Raw genomic sequence first — 24,245 nt, forward strand, 5'->3', positions numbered from 1 at the left:
CCTTTCATATTAGAAATTTTCCCACCGTGATCAGTTTTCATGAAAACTGATGCCTTTTTGTAATAAAAAAAAGGTTTCAATCGTTTCATATAAACTTAATCCAAAGGAAAAAAAATATGTTAAATTTCATATAGTCAATTAGTCATACATCCAACTACTTTGGAAGATAGACATAAATTTACTAGAATTTAGGACCAAAAAAGTCTAAATTAGTCGATAAAAAGTATTTGCCTTTTATCAAGAAATGCATAAAATAAATCTGTAGGTAGTTTCGAAGTTTTTGTCATAATTCCAATTTTAGAGATTCTACCAAAATCAAACACAGCACTAAGCCACGTTAGTAAAAAAAAATATTGGATCTTTTAGCAAAACCGCAGATGGTAAATTTTAGAAAAATCTATTTCTCGTATTCATTCGAGACCGGCGGATAGGAACCGGTTCTTATCCATACGAAAAAACTATGTCTAGCATCGTATTATATCAAGCTTTCTACGAATATAAAAATGTACAATCATAAGATTAAAACCAGTTTTTTTAGCCAGTGCCTTCGGCACCTTGGGGCTAAAAAAACTAGTTTTAATCTTATAATTGTACATTCTATATCCGCGGAAAGCCGTTTATAATACGATGCGAGAAATAACTATTTTTTCTTTTTTTGTAGGGGGAGAAAGTCACTTAAATATCAGCCAAGTGACGTCATAGAAATGACGGATTCTTCATCTCATTTTTACAGGTTTTCTTTTCCACTTATCCTCTCATCTCACTCATTTTTATGACGTCGCGTGGCTTATTATTGAGTGACTTTCTCCCCCTACTTGTTTTTTTTCATTCACCAGTTTTGACAATTAAATATAAATGAACATACTTTTCAAAATGTAAAATATACCTAATACCTAATACCAATGTACTTTTTCTAACAATGTCATAAGTCTAGAAATGGATTGATGCCTTGGGACGCAATTGTCCTCATTTCTATATTTTAGTTTTATAGTATAAAGTTTGAAGTATTGGAATTATATGTATATTGTAGTAAGATTCAAGATTTAAGAGCTATCCACAGGGATATAAGGAATAAGCAATAATTGAAAGTAAATATTCATCCAAATTCGTATAAGGTACAATATTATGGCTGGTAATACTGGGGCATGAGGAGCTACGGGTTGTTTATCAGCAAGTTGCTTAATTTTAATACTAAAAATTTTCAGTTAAAAACAAATTTTTACTCCAACTCTTGTTTGTTAAAAATTTTAACTTCTTTTTTTGGAGCTACAAAAAATACTGTTTCATTTTTTGACTGACTTATTTTTTTCCAATGTCATATCCTTGCATTCCTGAAGCTATGCAGAGAAGATATTTTATCTGACTTATAGCGACATTTTCAAGGATTTACATTTTGGAAGAGCAAGGCTTTTCTTTATTTGCAGTCCTAGCCTTTTGGGATCGAACCAACACAAGATTTAAAACTATTTCGAGGTAGTACATAGGAATGTAAATTATACTGGTTCCTAATGTTTTATTATTACGCTCTCTCATTGTTTGACTTGAAAACTATAGAGACTATAATTCGATCGTGATTGTTTGTTCGTGTTCTAACGTTTCCTTCAATAATGACAAGCTACAGAAGTATTTTGTTTATCATACTTGGGTGAATACATCGAATTACCCTAAAGAAATATATTGTGTAATATTATCCCACTCATCCTGTGAATGTTAGTTATTTTGATTGTTTTTCTTTATCTTTGACTATAAAGAACTATCTATAATTTTGTATCGTACCTTGCTGTTATTTTTGATCAAAATTTTCGGTAAATTGTCATATCTCTATTATAAAATAATTATATACTAGCGGCTACGCCCCTAGAGGCCTCTAGTGGCACTTTAAATGTTTTTGTTTGTTAAAGTAAATTTTTTATGTACGATACCACCTTATTTGACTTTGAAGTCTCCCAGATTTTAAGAATTTTTTCAATTGTTTTGTCATTTCTTTTGGGAGGGTGGTAGTACCCTCCCCCAAAATAGTTAAAAAACCTTCCCAGGACATATGAGAATCTACCCTGTTAAGGAGAACCCGATCGGTTTAGCGGTTAGCGAGATCCTTCGGTACACACAGACAGACACACAGACAAACATCCTGTTACTTTAGTATAAGGATATGTTATAACATTATATTTGTATCTTAAAAGTATCTGTGTGCTAGAAAGTATGAAACTATGTTAGAAACATCAGCATTATAAAACATTAATAATAAGTTAGATACATTTGGGAAAATACCTCACATTAAGATTCTTATGTAACAAGGATGACAACATCCATAAAAGCAAAGCTCTTAAACGATATGACAGACGAACGTTAACTTTTGTTGAGAGTCAGAATTGAATATACAAAATATGAAAATATAAGGTTTGACAAAATTATACGTAAATTTGTTGCAAAACGTCTTAAATACAGAATTCTGTTTAAGGACATACTGACAATTTTAATACTTGATTATAGAGATGCTTCGCTCATAATATTGTACCTTATTGTAATAGGAATCAGTAATAAAAAAATCAGATCAATCGGATGATTTTAACACAAAAAATTTGTTATTAAAAAAGTAAAAAAAAATCAACATGTTTAAAATGGTCATATGGACATTCTGGTTACAATTATAGAGTTGTTACGCTTTCTTAATCGTACCTAACTACTACAGGAATCACTATGCAAAGTTTGAAATCGATAGGACAATTCTAACATGCCTAAATTAACGAATAAAAGCTAACTATCACGGACGGACGGACGTACGGACGGACCGACCCTAATTATAGAAAAGCTTCGCTTTTAATAATACATTATTTTCGTTTTTAATATTTATAATACCAATACAGTGTTTATAATGTTTTTCTTAACATTCTTTTAGAGCATATGATGACGTTTTAAGAAGTCTACAACGTCACGTTTGAAATTAGCAAAGTTGTTATGTTTCTGTCCATCTGTATGCCTGTCTGAAAGGAGGATTTAATTAAAATGAAAGTGTCACAAGTTACGTAGGTTTATTGACTTTAAAGTATGCTGATTAGCTCCTCCCCCTTGTCCCTCTCAAATCCCAAGGCTCACTCTCCACTAAACCCTCTGACGATACGTTGAGACACCTTTTGATTCTAGATTACAAACCCCTAAAGATAACACCCCTCTATGCCCACCTCAATTTTGGTTTAAAAACCTGTACGTACACACCACTGATTGAATTTGACTTTTTTCAAAACGTGTGTCGTATTTAGAACAAATGTACAACAGACTAATTTAACAGTATATAATATACAAAATGTAATTTCATATGAGTCAAAAAAGTATTTGTCTATTGTCTGTGACAGACATTTGCTTTGATTCAGTGATGCATAGAAAAGCCCAACTCTGTTTTTCTTAAGAAACAATAGACGCACATAGTAAAGACTTTGCAGTTTTTTTAGCCGGTGCCTTCGGCACCTCGGGGCTAAAAAAACTAGTTTTAATCTCATAATTGTACTTTCTATATCCGCGGAAAGCTGTTTATAATACAATGTGAGAAATAACTATTATTGCCTTTTCCCTTAGGACAAAGTTTTATTTAGATAATGATTTTCATTTTTTCACAGTTTAAAATCGATGTGGGATTTTGAATATTCGTAGAAAGTTAAAATAAATGATACATTTATATTTTCGTTTCTGTTACTCTATTGTGATTGCCAGCCTTTTCTCTTCCTCCAGTCCCAAGGGACATTAGCTGCTTTGTCTTCATGAGAATATGTCTTTCTTTCTTCGACATCTTTCTATATTTTTTCAGGGATTAGACAATGGATGATAAATTAATATACATTATACATCCCCAATGCTGATGAAATAATTACCCTTTATGGAAATTAAAATTGTTGGTTGAAATAACTTGGGTTTGTGCACTGTCAGTTAATCCAGCGAATAAGAGATCGTTATTTTAAAAAATTGTATTTCATAATAATTTACAGCCCAATGTCCCCTTCCTCAATGATCTTTTAAAATCAATTTTATTTAACATAAATACTTTCTATTTGAAGAATTACAGTGAAAAGTTTTTTTTTATAAAGAGTGGAGTAGGTTTCTGGTAGAATTCGTAAAGGTGTGTGTTTTAAGGCTTAAAACTAGTAGTAGAACGATAATATTCACTAAATATGTGTTTTTTTTTTATTTAAAAGAACTATAGACAAAAAAAATTGTAGAAGTTAACATAAATTTTTATCGTTCTAATACTGTTTTTTACTTATAACACATAACCTTTACGGATTTTACCAGAAACCTACCCCTCTCTTTGTATTTAATTTGTTAATGTTAAAACATTTTTGAAAAAAAAGCAGTTAGGTTGTATAAGGAAGTTTATCTGGGATTATCTAATGTTACATTTTTATTAAATCCGTAATATATTTTCAATATATGCATACAATATACCAATAAATTAGGAAATTTTCTCAGTCAATTTACCATCCAGACGCAAAGACGCTAGTTATAGAGTAGCTGCGAAACATGATTTGAAAACCCCACGAATAAAATTTATAACTTTTGCTAGTATTTTGGAAAGTGCAGCACCTTTATGAATGTGAACTGTTACGTAATGAATCATTAATTAAAGAAAGAAAAATTTCGAGTTAACTGTTTTTTTCTTCTCTAGTATATTTGTCTTTGTTTACAAAGAACTAGGACACAAAAAAGGTAAGCTTGAGTTAGGCTAGGCATATGTATCAACCTATTTTCCCATGAGAGCTTGAAGAAAAAAAATTATGAATAATTTATGATGCATTCTTGTGTAGACACAAAAACATACACAAACAAATGGCAGGAAAAATAAACCTAAAAAAAACAACTTGGATGCTTAGAAAATCTTCTAAAATTATCACAAAAATCTCCGAGTAGTCTAAGAATATTTACCTAAATTCATAATACATAAATATATACATAGAAAGTTTAATAAATAACCTCTAGATGTAAATCTAATTTTAAATAACATTAAAAAAGTAAAACTTAGATTCAGATTATTTTTAATATCACATAAAGTTTTCTCCAGATAGAAAATCTAAAATTAAAGAATAAAAAGTAATAAATTGTTTGTTGGTCCACTTTTTGCCTCTAAGAAGTATATCCTTGTCTATGACGGAATGCAGAAAAAATGCTTTTTGGGTCACAAAAATATCATATTATTATTCAATAGAACTATATTTTGGCTTATATTTATTTAAGTCTACATACGGTATTTCATATAATTTAGAGAAGCTCATATCCTTATACTAAAGTAACAGGATGTTTGTCTGTTTGTCTGTGTGTCTGTACCGAAGGATCTCGCTAACCGCTGAACCGATTGGGTTCTCCTTAACAGGGTAGATTCTCATATGTTTAAGTGTTCAAACGTTTTAACCACTAATTTAAATCCACAGAAGTGATACTTTTGTGTATCATCATTGGGGAGGTACATCAATTAATGAAATCCTATTAGATCTCTGATTTAATAAGTAATTAGTAAAACGATGATGCGAAGAATTAAGTTAAAACGAATCAATAAATATTTTTTCTATTTCAGGGTAGAGTTTTGTACTCCTTCCTTTAACTTGCTGAACGCATTGGAACAGATAGGTTACAGGTATAAATTTTAACTTAAACAGCTACTATGCATGACACATGGCAGTGTAGATTTGTTTTATTTAAAAATAACTATAATTTCACTAAAAGAAAATTTATTTCATAAATTGTAACTCAATAGCTTAATGATTAACCCATGGGCCATGGCTAAATAGTCTCAAAGGGTTTTCTAGTATGGCTTCGAAACTAATTAATATTCCCTGTGTTAGTACCAGTTCTCAGTCATTCTGAAAAATTATGTATAGCATCGTATTATAGAAAACTTCTCACGAATTTTAAAATAATTATTCATGGAATTAATAACAAAATGGGGCTAACAAAACTTGTTTTAATGGAAAAGGTGTCTATAATGCGATGTGATAGATAACTATTATTGGCTTTATATAAAAATCTGAAATTGAACACTTAGAGTAATGACACATGGAAAGGAATTTTCCACATTTAATAGTAGTAAAAACGTTTCACATGTGATTAAAAAAACTAATCTGCACTTTATTTAAAAGAAATTTTAGTATTCCTAAAAACTGAAAAAGTTTATCCTCTTTAATCCATCACGTTACCTAGTTTATGGGAAATAAGCCTTAAATCATTGTATTTAATCCTCGCAAAAAGAGGAAAAAATAAGGATAACCACATTTATAAAGGGAAGCTCTGAAAAAATATACGAATCTTAACACTTGTAGAGTGTCAGAACTTAATTATCATAATACCAATTTATAAGTGAAATCAAAATTATATAAATAAATTGCAAAATTGCGCAAATACTGGATACTTGCTTAAGGACATACTTACATTTTTTGTCTTTATTATAGAGAGGATTCGTTGTTAATAAAGTGTACCTTGTTGTCCTATGACTCATTGTTCTAATAATCAGATAAATATAATAATTATATCATACAAAAAACTTTCAAATGAGTTTAAATCATCATATTTGTAATGGACTTACGGAGTTAATGTTAACAATTATAGAGTTTCTAAATATTCTAAATCTTACTTATTGTTACAGGTGTAAATTGATTGTAAATTTATAATAAAATAATTAAAGTGTGTTTTTATGGTTTAACAAGAAAATGTAATGATATAATTTTAATATTTTAAAATATTAAATTTTTTATTACATAATAATAATCCTCTTTTACAGATTTTAGTACTTAATAAAATTTTAAGTAACCATTATATAAAGGATTTTGGTTAGAATCTGCTAGTTTACACATTAAGTAGATTATTAAGTGCATTTTATTTTATCAATAATTTTCATATAACTGCTTTTCTTGATATGGATACAAAGTTAGAAAAATAAAATTGTTTGTTAAAAACTTTTATGAAACAACGGTACACTGACAAACCTCCTCATGGGACAAACGTTCTAAAGGACAACCGTACTAAAGAGACATCTCTTAAGTAAAACCTCCTAAAAATATCACATTTATTAAGTGTGTGGTCGATTTTTGTAATGCAAGGTTGTATCGGGTTTGAAACCATGCCGTTTGATAGCGAACACAGACTTTGGAAAACTGTTAGACGGATTTTTAAATTTCAGCCTGTGTGCAAAGTTATTCAAGAAATAAATTCAATTATTATTAGTATTATCGCCATTTGGATTTGATTGTTAATTTTTTTTTATATTTTTTTTGTCCTTTAGGAGGTTTGTCCTTTTAGGAGGCTATGGTACTGCCTCTCCCCCCCCCCCCTCCCTTCTATTTAAATACTAAAGCACAAACATCTTTTTAGTCAAACATACGGACATATTTGAATTATAGATTAGCTTGCTACCAAAAAAATCTTTATTTGGGGAAAATTAAAAAACAATCAATGACATTTTTTGGCATACAAAGGCCCAATACATCATTCAGTTCTTTTGTTTTGTTTTATTTTTGGACCTAGATACATACATACATACATACATACAAACATACATACATACATACATGGTATAAATATATGGGGAGGGAATACTTCTTTTAGGTTGAGCATTAATACAGTTAGGGAGTTGAATCCATTTTTATAGAAGCAGAAATATAATCTATGATTATGGTTTGGACCCTCTAAAACTGTAATCTACCTTTCCACTTTCCCCTCTCTTGGTGAAGATATCTTCAACAAGAGAGACAAAAGTGGAATCTTATATTTCAAAAATCGTATCGGCGTTGAAGATATCTTCACCAAGAGAGGGGAAAGTGGAAGGGTAGATTACAGTTTTAGAGAGGTCCAAACCATAATCATAGATTATATTTCTGCTTCTATAAAAATTGATTCAACTCCCTAACTGTAATAGTACAGTGAGTAATTAGAATGTTAGATATCACCAGGGAAATAGGAAACACTGACTCTAAATTGTACTGGTACCCAAAGTTTTATAAACAAGTTCCTCAATTGTTGTAGTTTTATAAATCTTGATTGGTTGGTCCAAAAAAACCAGTTTCTATACTATTCATATATTATTTTTCTAAAGAAAGGTATTTTTTTAACATATTATACATAAATTCTTCGTTCATTGTCCTATCCCTTATTACTTAAGATCCCTGCTTATCTCAAGGATGTGCCTTCAAATCCGCAAAACAAAACCAGTTTGAATAATGGCCAAAGTTATAATATTCTAATATTGTCAATTTTTAAACATAGCGTATTAGGCAAGTAGCATTTGTCATATCACGATTTACATCAGTTATTTTTGTTAGGTTAAATCCATCCTTTACATTGACAAAAAAAACTTTGTGCTTTTTAAAAATATTCCAAATGAAGAAACACTCTAAATATGACGCCGAGACAATATGTCCAAAAAGATTAAGGCTAGTTTCTAAGCAATATTAATTACAGCATTATTACAGCAGATTATCAGGCAAGATATACCATAAAGCCAACTGTCATACTAACATGAAAACATGTATAAGAACCAGGAACAAGCTTATTTCTCCTTCAGCCAGCAAAACAAACAAAAATAACATTCTTTTACAGTTGGAAAGCTAAAAAAAATTAATCAATCCTAAAAGATTTCAAATATTTATAAAACTTTAAATAGCAATACGGAATATCCAAAATCCAAATAAGTTGTGACTAGATGCTAATTTGTCAAAGGAATGAAGTATTAGGGAATTAAATAGTAGATAGATAAAATCATCCTTTTTAATTAAAAGAAGTATGATGGCTGTAGAATAAACGTAAATATTATGACAGGGAAAAATTGTTATCAATTTAGGTGGCTATTTCTCCTGTCATTTATTGTCAGTTTGTTCATCCAGTAGGATGTAAGGGAATTGATTAAAGGGGGTAGAGGGGGAATCTTTATTTTAGCCTGCTACAAGTTTTACTATTTTTTAATAATCTTGTATAAGATTCAAGTAATAAAAAATCCATTCTGACTATATAATTAGGAACTTAATTTTCAACTCCTTAACTGTTTTCTTTTGTTTTTTTTTCTTGGCAGTCATTGCATTGTGTCTGGCCTGAATGGGAATTTTTGGGTGTCCTAACAATTTACAAGGGCATAATTAATTTTTTGGAGGGGGTGGGTCATATGTCCTAACTATATAAGAATTTAGTTAGTTCTAAATATCTATACATTTATATAACGGAAAAGGGAACTTTTAGGGTTCTCAAAGGATTCTCACTTCCAATCTCCGTGTGCATTTTAATCCTAACGTCAGAGTAGCAGGGCTGCATACATACATACAACGTCCAACATTTTATTAGGACAATTTTTTGTTTGTTTTTTAGGGGGGGGGGTAATTCTTTACTTTTGGGTTTCAAGGGGAAAAAAGAAAATACAATATTTCTTTTTTTTGGGTTGACACTAATTAAACCTGACGTGTCTATGCAGTTCTTAATAACATTTATGTCATAAATAAACACACGTTGATACAGGGCTATGGTATTGGAGGATGAATTTATCTTCTATTACTATTTACTAGTAACTCAGCTGTTCTCAGAGATAGATAAAATATTTTCACTGACCAATGTGCATCTACTAAATAATTTTCTTATTTCGTTAGTCTATCTTTAAAAACTTTGGAGACATTTATTTGTTAATTGTCAACTAATTTAGATTTGTTATTAGTTTTCTACTTATGGATGCTGTCAAACCCGCGACCGTGGCTCAACACGTAGCGCATCCGCTCGTCGTCGGGAAGGTGATAGGTTCGAATCTCGGTCCGTTACCGCGTCATAAATAAATACGTTAAAAATGGTTCCCACTGCTGCTATGTCAGATGCGCGATGTAAATAGTTAGAGTGGGGGGAATGCCTTGGCCCAAAACAGGCGCAACTCGTTACCATGCACAGTTGGGACTTCTCGGACAAAGGTCGTGCATCTCAGAGAGTTGGTTGTCTGATGGGTGAATGGACGCTTTACACCGCAATCATAAGCGGAGTATGTTTCAAGGTGTGTGGAGAGAGGTCTAGTACACAAAGCGACACCTAGCCCCCTAGAGTCTTAACTCTCTTATGGATGTTGTCATCCTTGTTATAATACTATTTATGTCGTTGACCTTATTATTAACAAATAATTAAACATTGTCAGGATCATGGAAAGAAAACAAAGTCATTCCTAATTAGGACAGAAGTCACTGGAAATTGATCTAAGGAAGGCTACTTATGTCCTTCATCTAACAAAATCTAACTTAAGGGAGGTGACTTATGTCCTTTGTCTGACAAATTCTTACATTAGGAAGGCTGCTTATGTCCTTCATCTTGCAAAACTTAGCTTTTCTGTCCTTCACATTGCAAAACCTCACAAAACATAGCTTTTCTGTCCTTCACATAGCAAATTCTTGCAAAACATAGCAAATTCTTGCAAAACATAGCAAATTCAGGCAAAACATAGCAAATTCTTGCAAAACATAGCAAATTCTTGCAAAACATAGCAAATTCTTGGAAAACTTAGCTTTTCTGTCCTTCAAATAGCTAATTCTTGCAAAACATAGCAAATTCTTACAAAACATAGCAAATTCTTGCAAAACATTGCAAATTCTTACAAAACATAGCAAATCCTTGCAATACATAGCAAATTCTTGCAAAACATAGCAAATTCTTGCAAAACATAGCAAATTCTTGCAAAACATAGCAAATTCTTGCAAAACATAGCAAATTCTTGGAAAACTTAGCTTTTCTGTCCTTCACATAGCTAATTCTTGCAAAACATAGCAAATCCTTGGAAAACTTAGCTTTTCTGTCCTTCACATAGCAAATTCTTGCAAAACATAGCATATTCTTACAAAACATAGCAAATTCTTGCAAAACATAGCAAATTCTTGGAAAACTTAGCTTTTCTGTCCTTCACATAGCTAATTCTTGCAAAACATAGCAAATTCTTACAAAACATAGCAAATTCTTGCAAAACATAGCAAATTCTTGCAAAACATAGCAAATTCTTGCAAAACATATCAAATTCTTGGAAAACTTAGCTTTTCTGTCCTTCACATAGCTAATTCTTGCAAAACATAGCAAATTCTTACAAGAATAGAAGGACATAAAAGCTAAGTTTTCTAAGAATTTGCTATGTTTTGTAAGAATTTGCTATGTTTTGCAAGAATTTGCTATGTTTTGTAAGAATTTGCTATGTTTTGCAAGAATTTGCTATGTTTTGTAAGAATTTGCTATGTTTTGCAAGAATTTGCTATGTGAAGGACAGAAAAGCTAAGTGTTCCAAGAATTTGCTATATTTTGCAAGAATTTGCTATGTTTTGCAAGAATTTGCTATGTTTTGTAAGAATTTGCTATGTTTTGCAAGAATTAGCTATGTGAAGGACAGAAAAGCTAAGTTTTCCAATATTTTGCTATGTGATGGACCAAAAACCAATTTTATGCAAGATTTTGCGATGTGAAGAATCAAAAGCTAGGTTTTGTGAGGTGAAGGGAGGCTACTTATGTCCTCAATCTTGCAAAATCTTTGTTAAGGGAGGCATGTTATGCCCTTCATCTAACAAATTCTCACTTAAGGAAGGCTACTTATGTCCTTCCTAGGAAGGTGACTTCTGTCCTAATTTAGGAATGACTTTGTTTTCTTTCCATGATCCCATTGTCATAATCAAGGACACATATGGCCAATAGCGCATTTATATTCTACAATTAACAAATATATATAGTTATTAATTAAAGTAGTAAGGGTTTTGTTGGTTTGCCAGTTAAGATCTTGTCAAATAATTGCTTATACAGTGTGTTTTTTTTTTATGAGAACTTTTTTGAAAGCAATTTTACCCCACTTATAGTTATCAGAATTTAATGATTAATGGCTTATTTTCTTCGTTTTTTAAGGGAAATTTTGAAACAACCAAAAAAATTACAGTTTTTGTTGAAAAAGTACAGTAAAGTTGAAAATTAAAAACTTAGGTGACAACATATAAAAATGGTTTTAGCACATTTTTCTTATGCTCAAAATTGGATTTTCAGTAGTCGACTTTGGGGGGCCAGTACTTTCTCCCTGATTGAGATATGGCCTTCAAACTTTGTCCTATTCTAGTACATGTCCCCAATAGTATCTGTATAAATTTTAGCTCTATATCTTAACTTTGAAGCGTTTTTAGATGTTGACACATAAGTTTTTAATTTTCAACTTTACTGTACTTTTTCAACAAAAACTGTAATTTTTTTTGGTTGTTTCATAATTTCCCTTAAAAAACCAAGAAAATAAGCCATTAATCATTAAATTCTGATAACTATAGGTGGGGTAAAATTGCTTTCAAAAAAGTTCTCATAAAAAAAACACACTGTAATTTGTTTGTAATAGGAAAGAAAATAAATTTAAATAATAAAAAGCTTTGATAAATTTAAATTATCTGTTTAATTTTTGACAGTGATAGTTATATCAACCAATCAACATTTCATAAATAAAACAAAATTTTTACGCCAACGAATTTGAAGACCTGTTTATGAATTATTTACAATTTAAAGAAGTCTCCTATCCCTTGAAAAATTAGAGATTATAAAAACAAAAAAAGTAGCAGAAGCGCAAAAATTAAAGAATTTGAATTTTAAAATAATTTTATTTTAATGTAGGGTGGTAACGAGTGGATCTTTTGTGACTGGTACAAAGAAGTTTGATACCAAAGGTAGATTAGTTTTCGTAGCAAAGCTGCTCTATAATTGTTATTCTATGAATGTCTGTCCGTAAAAGCTACAAATCAATAAACATTTTTTGAATAGGATAGATTGGGATCTCGGACAAAGTAGCTTCGGACAAAGTAGCTTCGGACAAAGTAGCTTCAGGACAAAGTAGCTTCCGGACAAAGTAGCTTCAGGACATTTACTTAAGAAAAGTAGCTTCTAATAGTAATAAAGGTTATGGCCGCAGTGCTCGGCCCCCTGGCCTGCCTAGCCGCGGGCGCTCGGCCCCCTTGCCTATAACCTAACCTAACCTAACCTATGTAAGAATGTTTAATGTACATTAACTTCTAATATTATTGAAAGCAAACCAAACTTTAACAATTTTAACAAAAAGTGGATCGTGGATTTTACTAAAAATGGTTCGGCGATTTTTTTATAATTTTTAATTCGTTTTCACATTTTTAAAAATTTTTACAATTTCTGTCCGCCTTTCTGTCTGTCTGTCTGTCATTTTGTCTGTCTTTTTGTCTGTCTTTTTGTCTGTCTTTATGTCTGTCTTTATGCCTTTCTTTATGTCTCTCTTTCTGTGTAGACATTTTCCTATTTTTCTAAGGAAGCTACTTTTCTTAAGTAAATGTCCTGAAGCTACTTTGTCCGGAAGCTACTTTGTCCTGAAGCTACTTTGTCCGAAGCTACTTTGTCCGAAGCTACTTTGTCCAAGATCCATAAATTGTAGGTTAATCTAATGAGAAAACACTCAAACACCCAATATGTTAAATAAAATATAAAAAACAGTAATTGTTTATAAGCAGCAAAATATGGTTGAATAAATAACCCATGTCCATGAACTGCAGTTAAAATCTTTTGGCCGAAAAATGCCGAATGACGTCATATTAGAATAATTGACTATTATAATATGACGTCATTTTCTATAGGCACAATAAAGGGCTTTTAGATTAAGGGGGTTATGTGCAGAAGTGTATGCACATATTTTCCTTTTGATAATAAAATTGATATTTCTGCCAATATTACATTATTAGCAATATAAGAAAAACTTCTTATAAGAAAAAAGCATATAATAGTACTACGTCTTTTCGTAGCTGTCCATAGTACCCTAATAAAATAGGGATAGGTGTTACTATTTTGGACTACCTATTCTAGTGACGCCAGGAAATGCCCTATACCGCATTTCTTTTCTAGGGGGTTTCTTTCCCCCTTTCTCTTTCCTTCTAATATGACGCCAATAGAATAGGTAGGCCAAAAGCGGTGACATTTATCCCAATCTTCCTAGGGCACTAAACACAGCTACCGTTTTTTCGCCCATCCTCAAAGTCAAAGTATGTTTAACTTTGATTTAACCTTATTAATATTTTTATTCTATTTTAGACTTTGTTTGGACTCTGCATCGGCCTTCTAATGAAATAGAACAATAGAAAATTATAGGTAATCCAGTTAGATTTTTAACAAGGATCACAAGATCCATCTGTAACTGAGAAAAAATAAAATAAAATTCTTTATACCGGAACAGAAGATCGAAATAAAAGGTATGTATAAATTTTCGTCATGGATGGACTGACGGACATGAGGATTTAAGGAAAAATGCGCTTTAATTGAATACTAAATATACAACTATAGATGTACAATCTAGACAACTCCTGTCTCAAGTGGTGAAGACCCTTTTCATCTGCTATCATGTTGCTCTATGTTCTTTTGAAGGAATTTTTCTCTGTTTATATTTCCAAAGCTATTAGCTGATTCCAAAGACCCAATACAAAATTGGGACATTATCCAAGCCATTTGGGCAGTGTTACAAATATCTCATGCCCCAACTATTAATTATTTTGATGATTTAATAAATCCTTAAATCCTTATATTAAAGTAACAGGATGTTTGTTTGTGTGTCTGTGTTTCTGTGTGTCAGTCTGTACCGAAGGATCTCGCTAACCGCTGAACCGATCGGGTTCTTCTTTACAGGGTAGCTTCTCATAGGTCCCGGAAAGGTTTTTAACTATTTTCTTGGGGGTGGGACACCTCCTACCCCCCCAAAAAATGAAAAAATTTCTCCCCCCCAAAAAAATATTTTGCCCCCCTAAAATTTTTTTACTTTTCTTTTAAAATCTAAAATAAGAAATTGGGTTATTAAATTCGACTCTCTCCTCCTAAAGTGCCTCTAGAGGCCTCTAGGGGCGTAGCCGCTAGTAATACAGAAAGTAGGGAATTATGGACATACGGACAAAGAGAGTTATGTATAGAGCAGCAGAGATACTTACAAAACTTTTCCTAACCTATTTATATTTTCTTTTAATACTTTCTTTTTTGTTTTAATTGTGCAAAATTTTATAAAAGTTTTACTGTTCGGTGTGACTTCATTTCCGCAGATGTTTCGAATTGGTTCATCAACAGAATGCCGGCATAGAGGGATGGGAAAATTTATTCTTTTGGTTGTCCTTTGCACTTTGGGCACTTTGTATTATTATGTGGAGTTGAATGTACATCTTTCTTACTCTCTCTCTCTCTCTCTCTCTCTCTCTCTCTCTCTCTCTCTCTCTCTCTCTCTCTCTCTCTCTCTCCTCTCTTTAAGGTTGCAACATTTAAATTAATTACAATCATTTATTATCTGTGAAAAACTGTCTTAAAATACTAAGCAATAAATAACTATTTCAATGTGGCTTCCAATCTGATAATTTTCCGCTGGATTAGAAATGGTTTTAAGTTATACTGTATCATATCGTATTGCTCCTCATGTCTGTCAATTCTCCCTCTTACTTTTTTCTCAGGGCTCGGCAGCCGCGCATTAGGCCTCAACGATATCGTAGTATTATAACTTTAAATTTCAGCTGAATGTCTAAACCTGTTCCTACACAGACAATCCATCTTTCCGAATTTTTTTGTCATACTAGCGTGTTTTAATTGGAGGCTTAATCAAGGATGAGGTGCGGCTGCCAAGCCCTGCCTTTTCCTTCCTTCTTTTCTCCTTCCCTTTTTCTTCATTTCAAAAGCTTCTAATGGTTATAGGCTTTGTTTATTTTTTTTCCTTAAAATATTTTGTGTTAAGTATAGGTAAAGTAGAGAATGTATAGGCTTAAACACTTAGCCTGTCAATACTTGAGATAGGAAATCTTTACATTGGAATTACACACTCAGTTTTTAAACAAATTTGCTCTTTTTATTTTGAAACTTAATTTTAGTAGTGAAACTTCTCTTTATGTGATGATGTCGTATATATTTATGCCCTATTGCTACTAAGGCTAGTTTCTTTTTTTATTTACATTGAGATTGGCAAATTTAGTTAGGAATTACAGTCTCAGTTTTAACACAAAATGTTGGTTTTTTTTTATTTTGAAACTTAATTATATCAGCAAAACTTCTCTTTATTTGATGGTGTATGCCTGTCCTTCTGTCATTAATGCTATTTTTTCTCTTTTTTCTTTTGCTTTATGATAAGATGGGCAAATTAAGATAGGTGTTATAGACTCAGTTTTAACACAAAATGTTGTTCTTTTTTATCATGCATTTTTTACTTTTTGTATGAGCTTTTGAAATTTGTCGGTAATTTTTTTCTCTCCCTACCTTCTGTCATATTCTTTGTCTTTTCTCTTATATTTTTCTTCCATTCTTATCCTTTTTCTTCTCACCTTTTCTCTTTTATGTTTGAAATCTATCCATTTATTTTTTCTTCGTCTTATTTTCTTAACTTATTTTGTTTAACTTTTTATAAAGTTTATACTTAATTAAATTATCATAGTATATACTTCTTAATCTTTTTCTTCAATCTTGTATTTCGTCTTTGTATGAAAGTAAAATGCACTAATTGACTGTAGCTTTTTTTGACCTTTTTTCCATTATCAATAAGTATAAATCCGAGCAAAAATCTTCGTATTTGACCATACTTATAATGTAAAAGAATAAAAAAGTTTGTCTATTTGCTTTGCACACATATTAGGTTACAATTTGAAGAAAATTAATTCTTATTTATTTTAGGATACTACTACTACATATACATATAGCTGCATAGCTGGCTGCGAACCAGCCAATATCTGGCGCTAGTGCGTATTATTGTATGGCTGAATGCTAGCTCTACATTTTATATACTGCCCTCTCTTCAATAGTTTTAGGTAGGTTTTATTTTTATACCAAGTTTATAATTACTTTGATATTTGAATGCTAATTTGTCATTCTCAAATAATTATATTCTAAGGGAACATTTTGTTAGCTATTAAATCCAATGTCTTTGAAACTTTTACTTTTATCCTTGTATAGACGGAACATTAAGTCTATTTGTGTGTGTGTGTGTGTGTGTGTGTGTGTGTGTTTGTGTGTAGCGAAGGATCTCACTAAATGCTGAATCGGTACAGTATTTTTTTTTGTAGGCACAGGAAAAGTTTATATATATTTTGGGAGGTTAAAGTTCCTATAGAAAAAAAACATAAAAAAAAAGTTTTTTTTTCAAAACTAAAATTATTATTGGAATTTCCACTTCCCATCCAACCTCCATTTTCCTTCAAGTTATCGTTTCAATACTGTGTCTAATCACCTTAGTAATCATTTTAAAATTGATTTAATAGGATGAATCTTAATTCTTGATATAAACTTATTGTTAAAAGTAATTCAAAATTTGTCATGTTTAAAATTAATAAACTGACAAACATTTAATGATTACATGAGGTGAATATCTTTATTTTGGGACCCCTAAAGAAATTATTTTTTTTTAAATCTAAATTAGAAAAGCTTTGCAATATTGTGTCTATAAAAGGCAAGCACCATGTACAACAATGTTCCATATACATATACATAAACCGATGATATTTTTAGAGCATTAATTTTCTGTCCCATTTACTTGGGAAGAAGATTTTTACAGCTTTTATGGCCCCAAGAATATGGATATTTTACATGGGGGTGGTGTGCCATAGTTTCCACAAATATATCCTATTTTTAGACCATCTATACCGCAACAGAAACGTCCCATTATATCTACAGTTAGATCATATATTGCTGAAATTGAGAAAATGCTCATATAAGGTCCATAAAAAAATAAGTTTGAATTCCAATTTCGCTTTCAAAAATGACCGCCACCGCCGTAACAGCGTGTCCTAAATGCCACTGAAGTGAGCTTTAGTTAGGCTTGGCAAGTTTTAGAATATTGTATTTGATGCCCGTAAAACGACTCCTTATTATAGTTTTGCTAACAAAAAAAAATATAATGTACAACTTATAGCTTGAGAAAATGGTAAATATTAAGGTCTGGAACTCGCCTCTCAAGATCTATGGAATGTAGTTTAAAGCAATTATCAAAATATTATGTAGTAATGGCCAGAATAAAAACAAATTTGTGGATTTTAAACAACATTTTGACGGATATTTAGCATTGACTCTATTTCAGCAATATATGATCATATTGTAATTTATTCACTATTCTGTATTTTTACCAATATTTGCAAATATTCGAATATAATACTATGCGGAAGTTGAAGAACATCATTTTACATCTATGGTCTTTTTATACAACAGAGTTAAGACTAAAAAGAGGCATAATCATGATTTTAAGATTCTTTACCTTATTAAAAATTTAATACTTTACCTTAAGGAATTACTATGATTTTAGATATTTGATTTGATTTCAAGCCTTTTTTGCTTTTAAAATTTTTTAAAAATTCTTCAATAAAAAAGCCATTAATAGTCTTTAATTGTAATTAACATGAGGTCATATGCAAAAATATTCCTTAATTTTAGAGTAACTGCTCTACAAACATATAATTGTATGTCTAATGAAAGATTATTCTATTGTATCTTGTTTTACTTACATATTATCCTTTGTAAAACCAAAAGCCCTCTTTAGTCTTATACACATATTTTGGTAGAAAAACCACTCTTTAACTATGTTTATTTGGAATAGGACATATATTTATGTATCTATGATAAGGTTCTGCTGTACTTATTTTTATTACATACTATCCTTTGTAAAACTAAAAACAATTTATCTATCAAATACCTGTTCTAACCTTATTATATATCTCGATATCTAATTATCTATCTATATTTAGATATCTAGTTGCGGCGTATGCTAGTAATAGCTGCTCTAACCATATTATATATCTAGATATCTAATTATCTATCTATATTTAGATATCTAGTTGCGGCGTATACTAGTAATAGCTGCTCTAACCATATTATATATCTAGATATATAATTATCTATCTATATTTAGATATCTAGTTGCGGCGTAGACTAGTAATAGCTGCTCTAACCATATTATATATCTAGATATCTAATTATCTATCTATATTTAGATATCTAGTTGCGGCATATACTAGTAATAGCTGCTCTAACCATATTATATATCTAGATACATAATTATCTATCTATATTTAGATATCTAGTTGCGGCGTATACTAGTAATAGCTGCTCTAACCATATTATATATCTAGATATCTAATTATCTATCTATATTTAGATATCTAGTTGCGGCATATACTAGTAATAGCTGCTCTAACCATATTATATATCTAGATATCTAATTATCTATCTATATTTAGATATCTAGTTGCGGCATATACTAGTAATAGCTGCTCTAACCATATTATATATCTAGATACATAATTATCTATCTATATTTAGATATCTAGTTGCGGCGTATACTAGTAATAGCTGCTCTAACCATATTATATATCTAGATATCTAATTATCTATCTATATTTAGATATCTAGTTGCGGCGTATACTAGTAATAGCTGCTCTAACCATATTATATATCTAGATATCTAATTATCTATCTATATTTATATATCTAGTTGCGGCATATACTAGTAATAGCTGCTCTAACCATATTATATATCTAGATATCTAATTATCTATCTATATTTAGATATCTAGTTGCGGCATATACTAGTAATAGCTGTTCTAACCATATTATATATCTAGATATCTAATTATCTATCTATATTTAGATATCTAGTTGCGCCGTATACTAGTAATAGCTGCTCTAGCTATATTATATATCTATATATCTATCTATATTTAGATATCTAGTTGCGCCGTATACTAGTAATAGCTGCTCTAACCATATTATATATCTAGATATCTAATTATCTATCTATATTTAGATATCTAGTTGCGGCGTATACTAGTAATAGCTGCTCTAACCATATTATATATCTAGATATATAATTATCTATCTATATTTAGATATCTAGTTGCGGCATATACTAGTAATAGCTGTTCTAACCATATTATATATCTAGATATCTAATTATCTATCTATATTTAGATATCTAGTTGCGCCGTATACTAGTAATAGCTGCTCTAACTATATTATATATCTATATATCTATCTATATTTAGATATCTAGTTGCGCCGTATACTAGTAATAGCTGCTCTAACCATATTATATATCTAGATATCTAATTGTCTATCTATATTTAGATATCTAGTTGCGGCGTATACTAGTAATAGCTGCTCTAGCTATATTATATATCTAACTAGCGGCTTCGCCCCTAGCCTCTAGGGGCTTTGCCCTAAGAGGTTTGATCAACCTAATTTTTCGTATTTTAGATTTAAAAAGAAAAAGTAAAAAAAATTTTTTTTTTTGGGGGGTTATTTTTCATTTTTTGGGGGGGTTGGGGGTGTCCCACCCCCCAAGAAAATAGCTTAAAACCATCACAGGACCAGTAGGTATATTCCCTGAAGAGTAGAGCCCAATCGGTTCAGTGGTTACTGAGATCTTAAGCTTCAGACGGACAGACAGACGGACAGACGGACAGACAGACAGACAGACAGACAGACATCGTTCTACTTTGTATTATAGATTGTCTATCTATATTTAGATATCTAGTTGCGGCGTATACTAGTAATAGCTGCTCTAGCTATATTATATATCTAATTGTCTATCTATATTTAGATATCTAGTTGCGGCATATACTAGTAATAGCTGCTCTAACCATATTATATATCTAGATATCTAATTATCTATCTATATTTAGATATCTAGTTGCGGCATATACTAGTAATAGCTGCTCTAACCATATTATATATCTAGATATCTAATTATCTATCTATATTTAGATATCTAGTTGCGGCATATACTAGTAATAGCTGCTCTAACCATATTATATATCTAGATACATAATTATCTATCTATATTTAGATATCTAGTTGCGGCGTATACTAGTAATAGCTGCTCTAACCATATTATATATCTAGATATCTAATTATCTATCTATATTTAGATATCTAGTTGCGGCGTATACTAGTAATAGCTGCTCTAACCATATTATATATCTAGATATCTAATTATCTATCTATATTTATATATCTAGTTGCGGCATATACTAGTAATAGCTGCTCTAACCATATTATATATCTAGATATCTAATTATCTATCTATATTTAGATATCTAGTTGCGGCATATACTAGTAATAGCTGTTCTAACCATATTATATATCTAGATATCTAATTATCTATCTATATTTAGATATCTAGTTGCGCCGTATACTAGTAATAGCTGCTCTAGCTATATTATATATCTATATATCTATCTATATTTAGATATCTAGTTGCGCCGTATACTAGTAATAGCTGCTCTAACCATATTATATATCTAGATATCTAATTATCTATCTATATTTAGATATCTAGTTGCGGCGTATACTAGTAATAGCTGCTCTAACCATATTATATATCTAGATATATAATTATCTATCTATATTTAGATATCTAGTTGCGGCATATACTAGTAATAGCTGTTCTAACCATATTATATATCTAGATATCTAATTATCTATCTATATTTAGATATCTAGTTGCGCCGTATACTAGTAATAGCTGCTCTAGCTATATTATATATCTATATATCTATCTATATTTAGATATCTAGTTGCGCCGTATACTAGTAATAGCTGCTCTAACCATATTATATATCTAGATATCTAATTGTCTATCTATATTTAGATATCTAGTTGCGGCGTATACTAGTAATAGCTGCTCTAGCTATATTATATATCTAACTAGCGGCTTCGCCCCTAGCCTCTAGGGGCTTTGCCCTAAGAGGTTTGATCAACCTAATTTTTCGTATTTTAGATTTAAAAAGAAAAAGTAAAAAAAATTTTTTTTTTTGGGGGGTTATTTTTCATTTTTTGGGGGGGTTGGGGGTGTCTATTTAGATATCTAGTTGCGGCGTATACTAGTAATAGCTGCTCTAGCTATATTATATATCTAATTATCTATCTATATTTAGATATCTAGTTGCGGCGTATACTAGTAATAGCTGCTCTAACCGACCAGGTGAGAAAAATATTTTAATATCATTAAATAGCGAAGCTTCTCTATAACTAGCCTGTCCTGCCTGTCAACTATTAAGATACTTAAGGAAATAAAAGAAAATTCGATGTATGAATTCATAGTTTCTAATTTTTTTTACAAACTAAATATTTTTAAAACTGCTTTTTAGTCATTTTTATGGCCAATGATGTCAAAATATTTTGTGTTTTTTTGTCACACTTTTTGTATAGTGATTTTTATCCTTTCATTTGTCATCAATATCCGGATATCCGGCCATTTTCAATATCCGGCCGGATACCGGATATTGAAACTATCCGGCCGGATATCCGGCTCTACAATTTTTTATACTTTACACCAAAAATCTCTGCTTTTTAAAATCTTAAAGGGCTATAATTTTCTTATCATTGAAGCTAGAAGAACATTTTTTCTGAATAAGTTTAACTTTTTGTAAATTTATATAAGATTTCTGAAGAAATTTTTTTTACTACTTTAATATCTGGTAATTTGGCCGGTTATCCGGCCGGATAACCGGTAATTTGGCCGGATAACCGAATATTTGCCGGATATCCGGCGTTGGCCGGATATCCGGCCGGTTACCGGATATCCGGCATTTGAAATCAGCCGGATATCCGGTATCCGGCCAAAAAAGTATCCGGCCCAACCCTAATCAAAATCCTAACTTTCTATTTGCTAAAAGTATGTAAACTTTTATATTCGCGGAAAGCTGTTTATGATACGATGCGAGAAATGACTATTTTTGATATTATCATATTTTATTTCTATTTTTCAGATGAGAGTAGAAAACCACACGGACACAAAGGTAATGTTTGCTATATTTTTTTGAGGGGGAGGGGGGGGGGTAGGTTTTTTTGGGGTCCAAATATATTTGATTCATATTTCTTTCTCTCGAGTTTTACAATTTGTTTTTGAAAAGGTTTATCTAATAAAATTTACATAATGTTTTTTTTTCAATCAAAATACTAGTCAACTTTTAAAAGCATTATTTTAGTGTTTTTTTCTTCCTGTAAACTTGCAAACATCCAGGGACTGGGTGTCTTTCATAAACTAAAAGCTAAGCTAAGATATTTGTGTTTTTTTGTAAAACAATTTTTGAATCACCGAAACACCCCCCCCCCCCAGACACACACACCTCCCCCAGTCCTAATGATAACACTTTTTATTTTCAAAAATAATTCATTATCAGAATAGCATTCTATTTTTGGCTCTTTATAGTTAAGCTATTACATTATTGATATTTAAAATATAAGAATAGTCATTAAACTATTTAAAATACCCAATTTTAATTGAGAAAAGACTTTTTAAAATTTAATTTGATAAATTTGTTATAAAGCAAACTTTTTTCCTGTCCAATTATCCAGGTTTTTAAAAGTTTTTAGTCTAATAGTCCGCAAAGGATTAACTCTTTAATATTAAATGTTTTCATCCAAGTTTACTTTTCTTATTTTTGTTATTAGTTTAGACTTTTTTATATAGAAAATTGACAGATTTTTCGACAAATGACAAAACAGGATAGACTAAGATTCAAATAGTAATGTTTTATTCAGAGATCTTAAAAGATAAGACAATGGACGATAAATTTATCTATAACAATATTGCGACTTAAACTTAACCAGCAAAGAATTGAACATGATGGCGGGCATACTCTTCTTTATGCCTAATCCTCAAGGGCGGGGCCTATATCTGCATTCGGCGCTTTCTTGTACTCAATAGCCCTTTTTAATTTCTTTATTCAAAATATAAGGATGTGGTTTTGTACTCAACTAGATTCTTTAGGGGAAACCAACATAGTTATCATATTACAGCCCCTATTTTTTTGACTTGTGCAAAAATAGCTACATCGCTCTTAATCTATTTGCATTATTTTTTTTTCCAACCTTGATGATAATTAATTATTTTGCAGATTTAAATTAGTTTAAAACTCCGGGGCTATAGAAATATTTTGAAAACTTTTATAATCAATCAACCATAAGTTTGAATCTCTTACTCTTCGAAATCTTAAGAAATCCTTTTTTGTATTTTTTAAAGTAAGGTTACTACTCTATGTACAAGGTTTCAATCTATAGACAATTGCATTTTTTTTATCAAACGGGATTTTAAAGTCAAACTAACATTAATTAACTTTTTAGAACTAACTGAAACTTTGAATGGTTTAAATTAAAATTGATCAATAATTTTTATATCATAGATGCCCATGAAATCTAAACGTAGAGTGATTGACCCTTTACATTTTAGTTTCAAAATGATTCCCTCGCCAAAAATAGTTTAAACCTTCTTTGTACCTATTAGGATCACT

General features: G+C 30.8%; 1 protein-coding gene across 3 annotated transcripts in view; it reads left to right on the plus strand.

Annotated features, from left to right (window-relative positions):
• LOC145331413 (uncharacterized) overlaps positions 1–24,245 on the plus strand; it is a 60,005-nt gene that overhangs the window by 16,459 nt on the left and 19,301 nt on the right. The window contains exons 5-9 of one of the 3 annotated variants that reach the window (XR_013883722.1): positions 5,561–5,620; positions 12,610–12,662; positions 14,044–14,100; positions 16,639–16,772; positions 18,781–18,821. Coding sequence is in view for 1 of the 3 variants with exons in the window: in XM_080176044.1 (XP_080032170.1) it covers positions 22,722–22,751 (30 nt within the window). In the remaining 2 variants the exon portion in view is untranslated. Of the gene's footprint in view, positions 1–5,560; positions 5,621–12,609; positions 12,663–14,043; positions 14,101–16,638; positions 16,773–18,698; positions 18,740–18,780; positions 18,822–21,887; positions 21,935–22,721; positions 22,752–24,245 lie in introns of those variants that run through there. The other 2 variants (XR_013883723.1, XM_080176044.1) reach the window with 2 other exon arrangements.

Source organism: Acartia tonsa, chromosome 11 (assembly GCF_053477335.1).
Source record: "Acartia tonsa isolate MP-2025a chromosome 11, ASM5347733v1, whole genome shotgun sequence".
NCBI lineage: Eukaryota > Metazoa > Arthropoda > Copepoda > Calanoida > Acartiidae > Acartia > Acartia tonsa.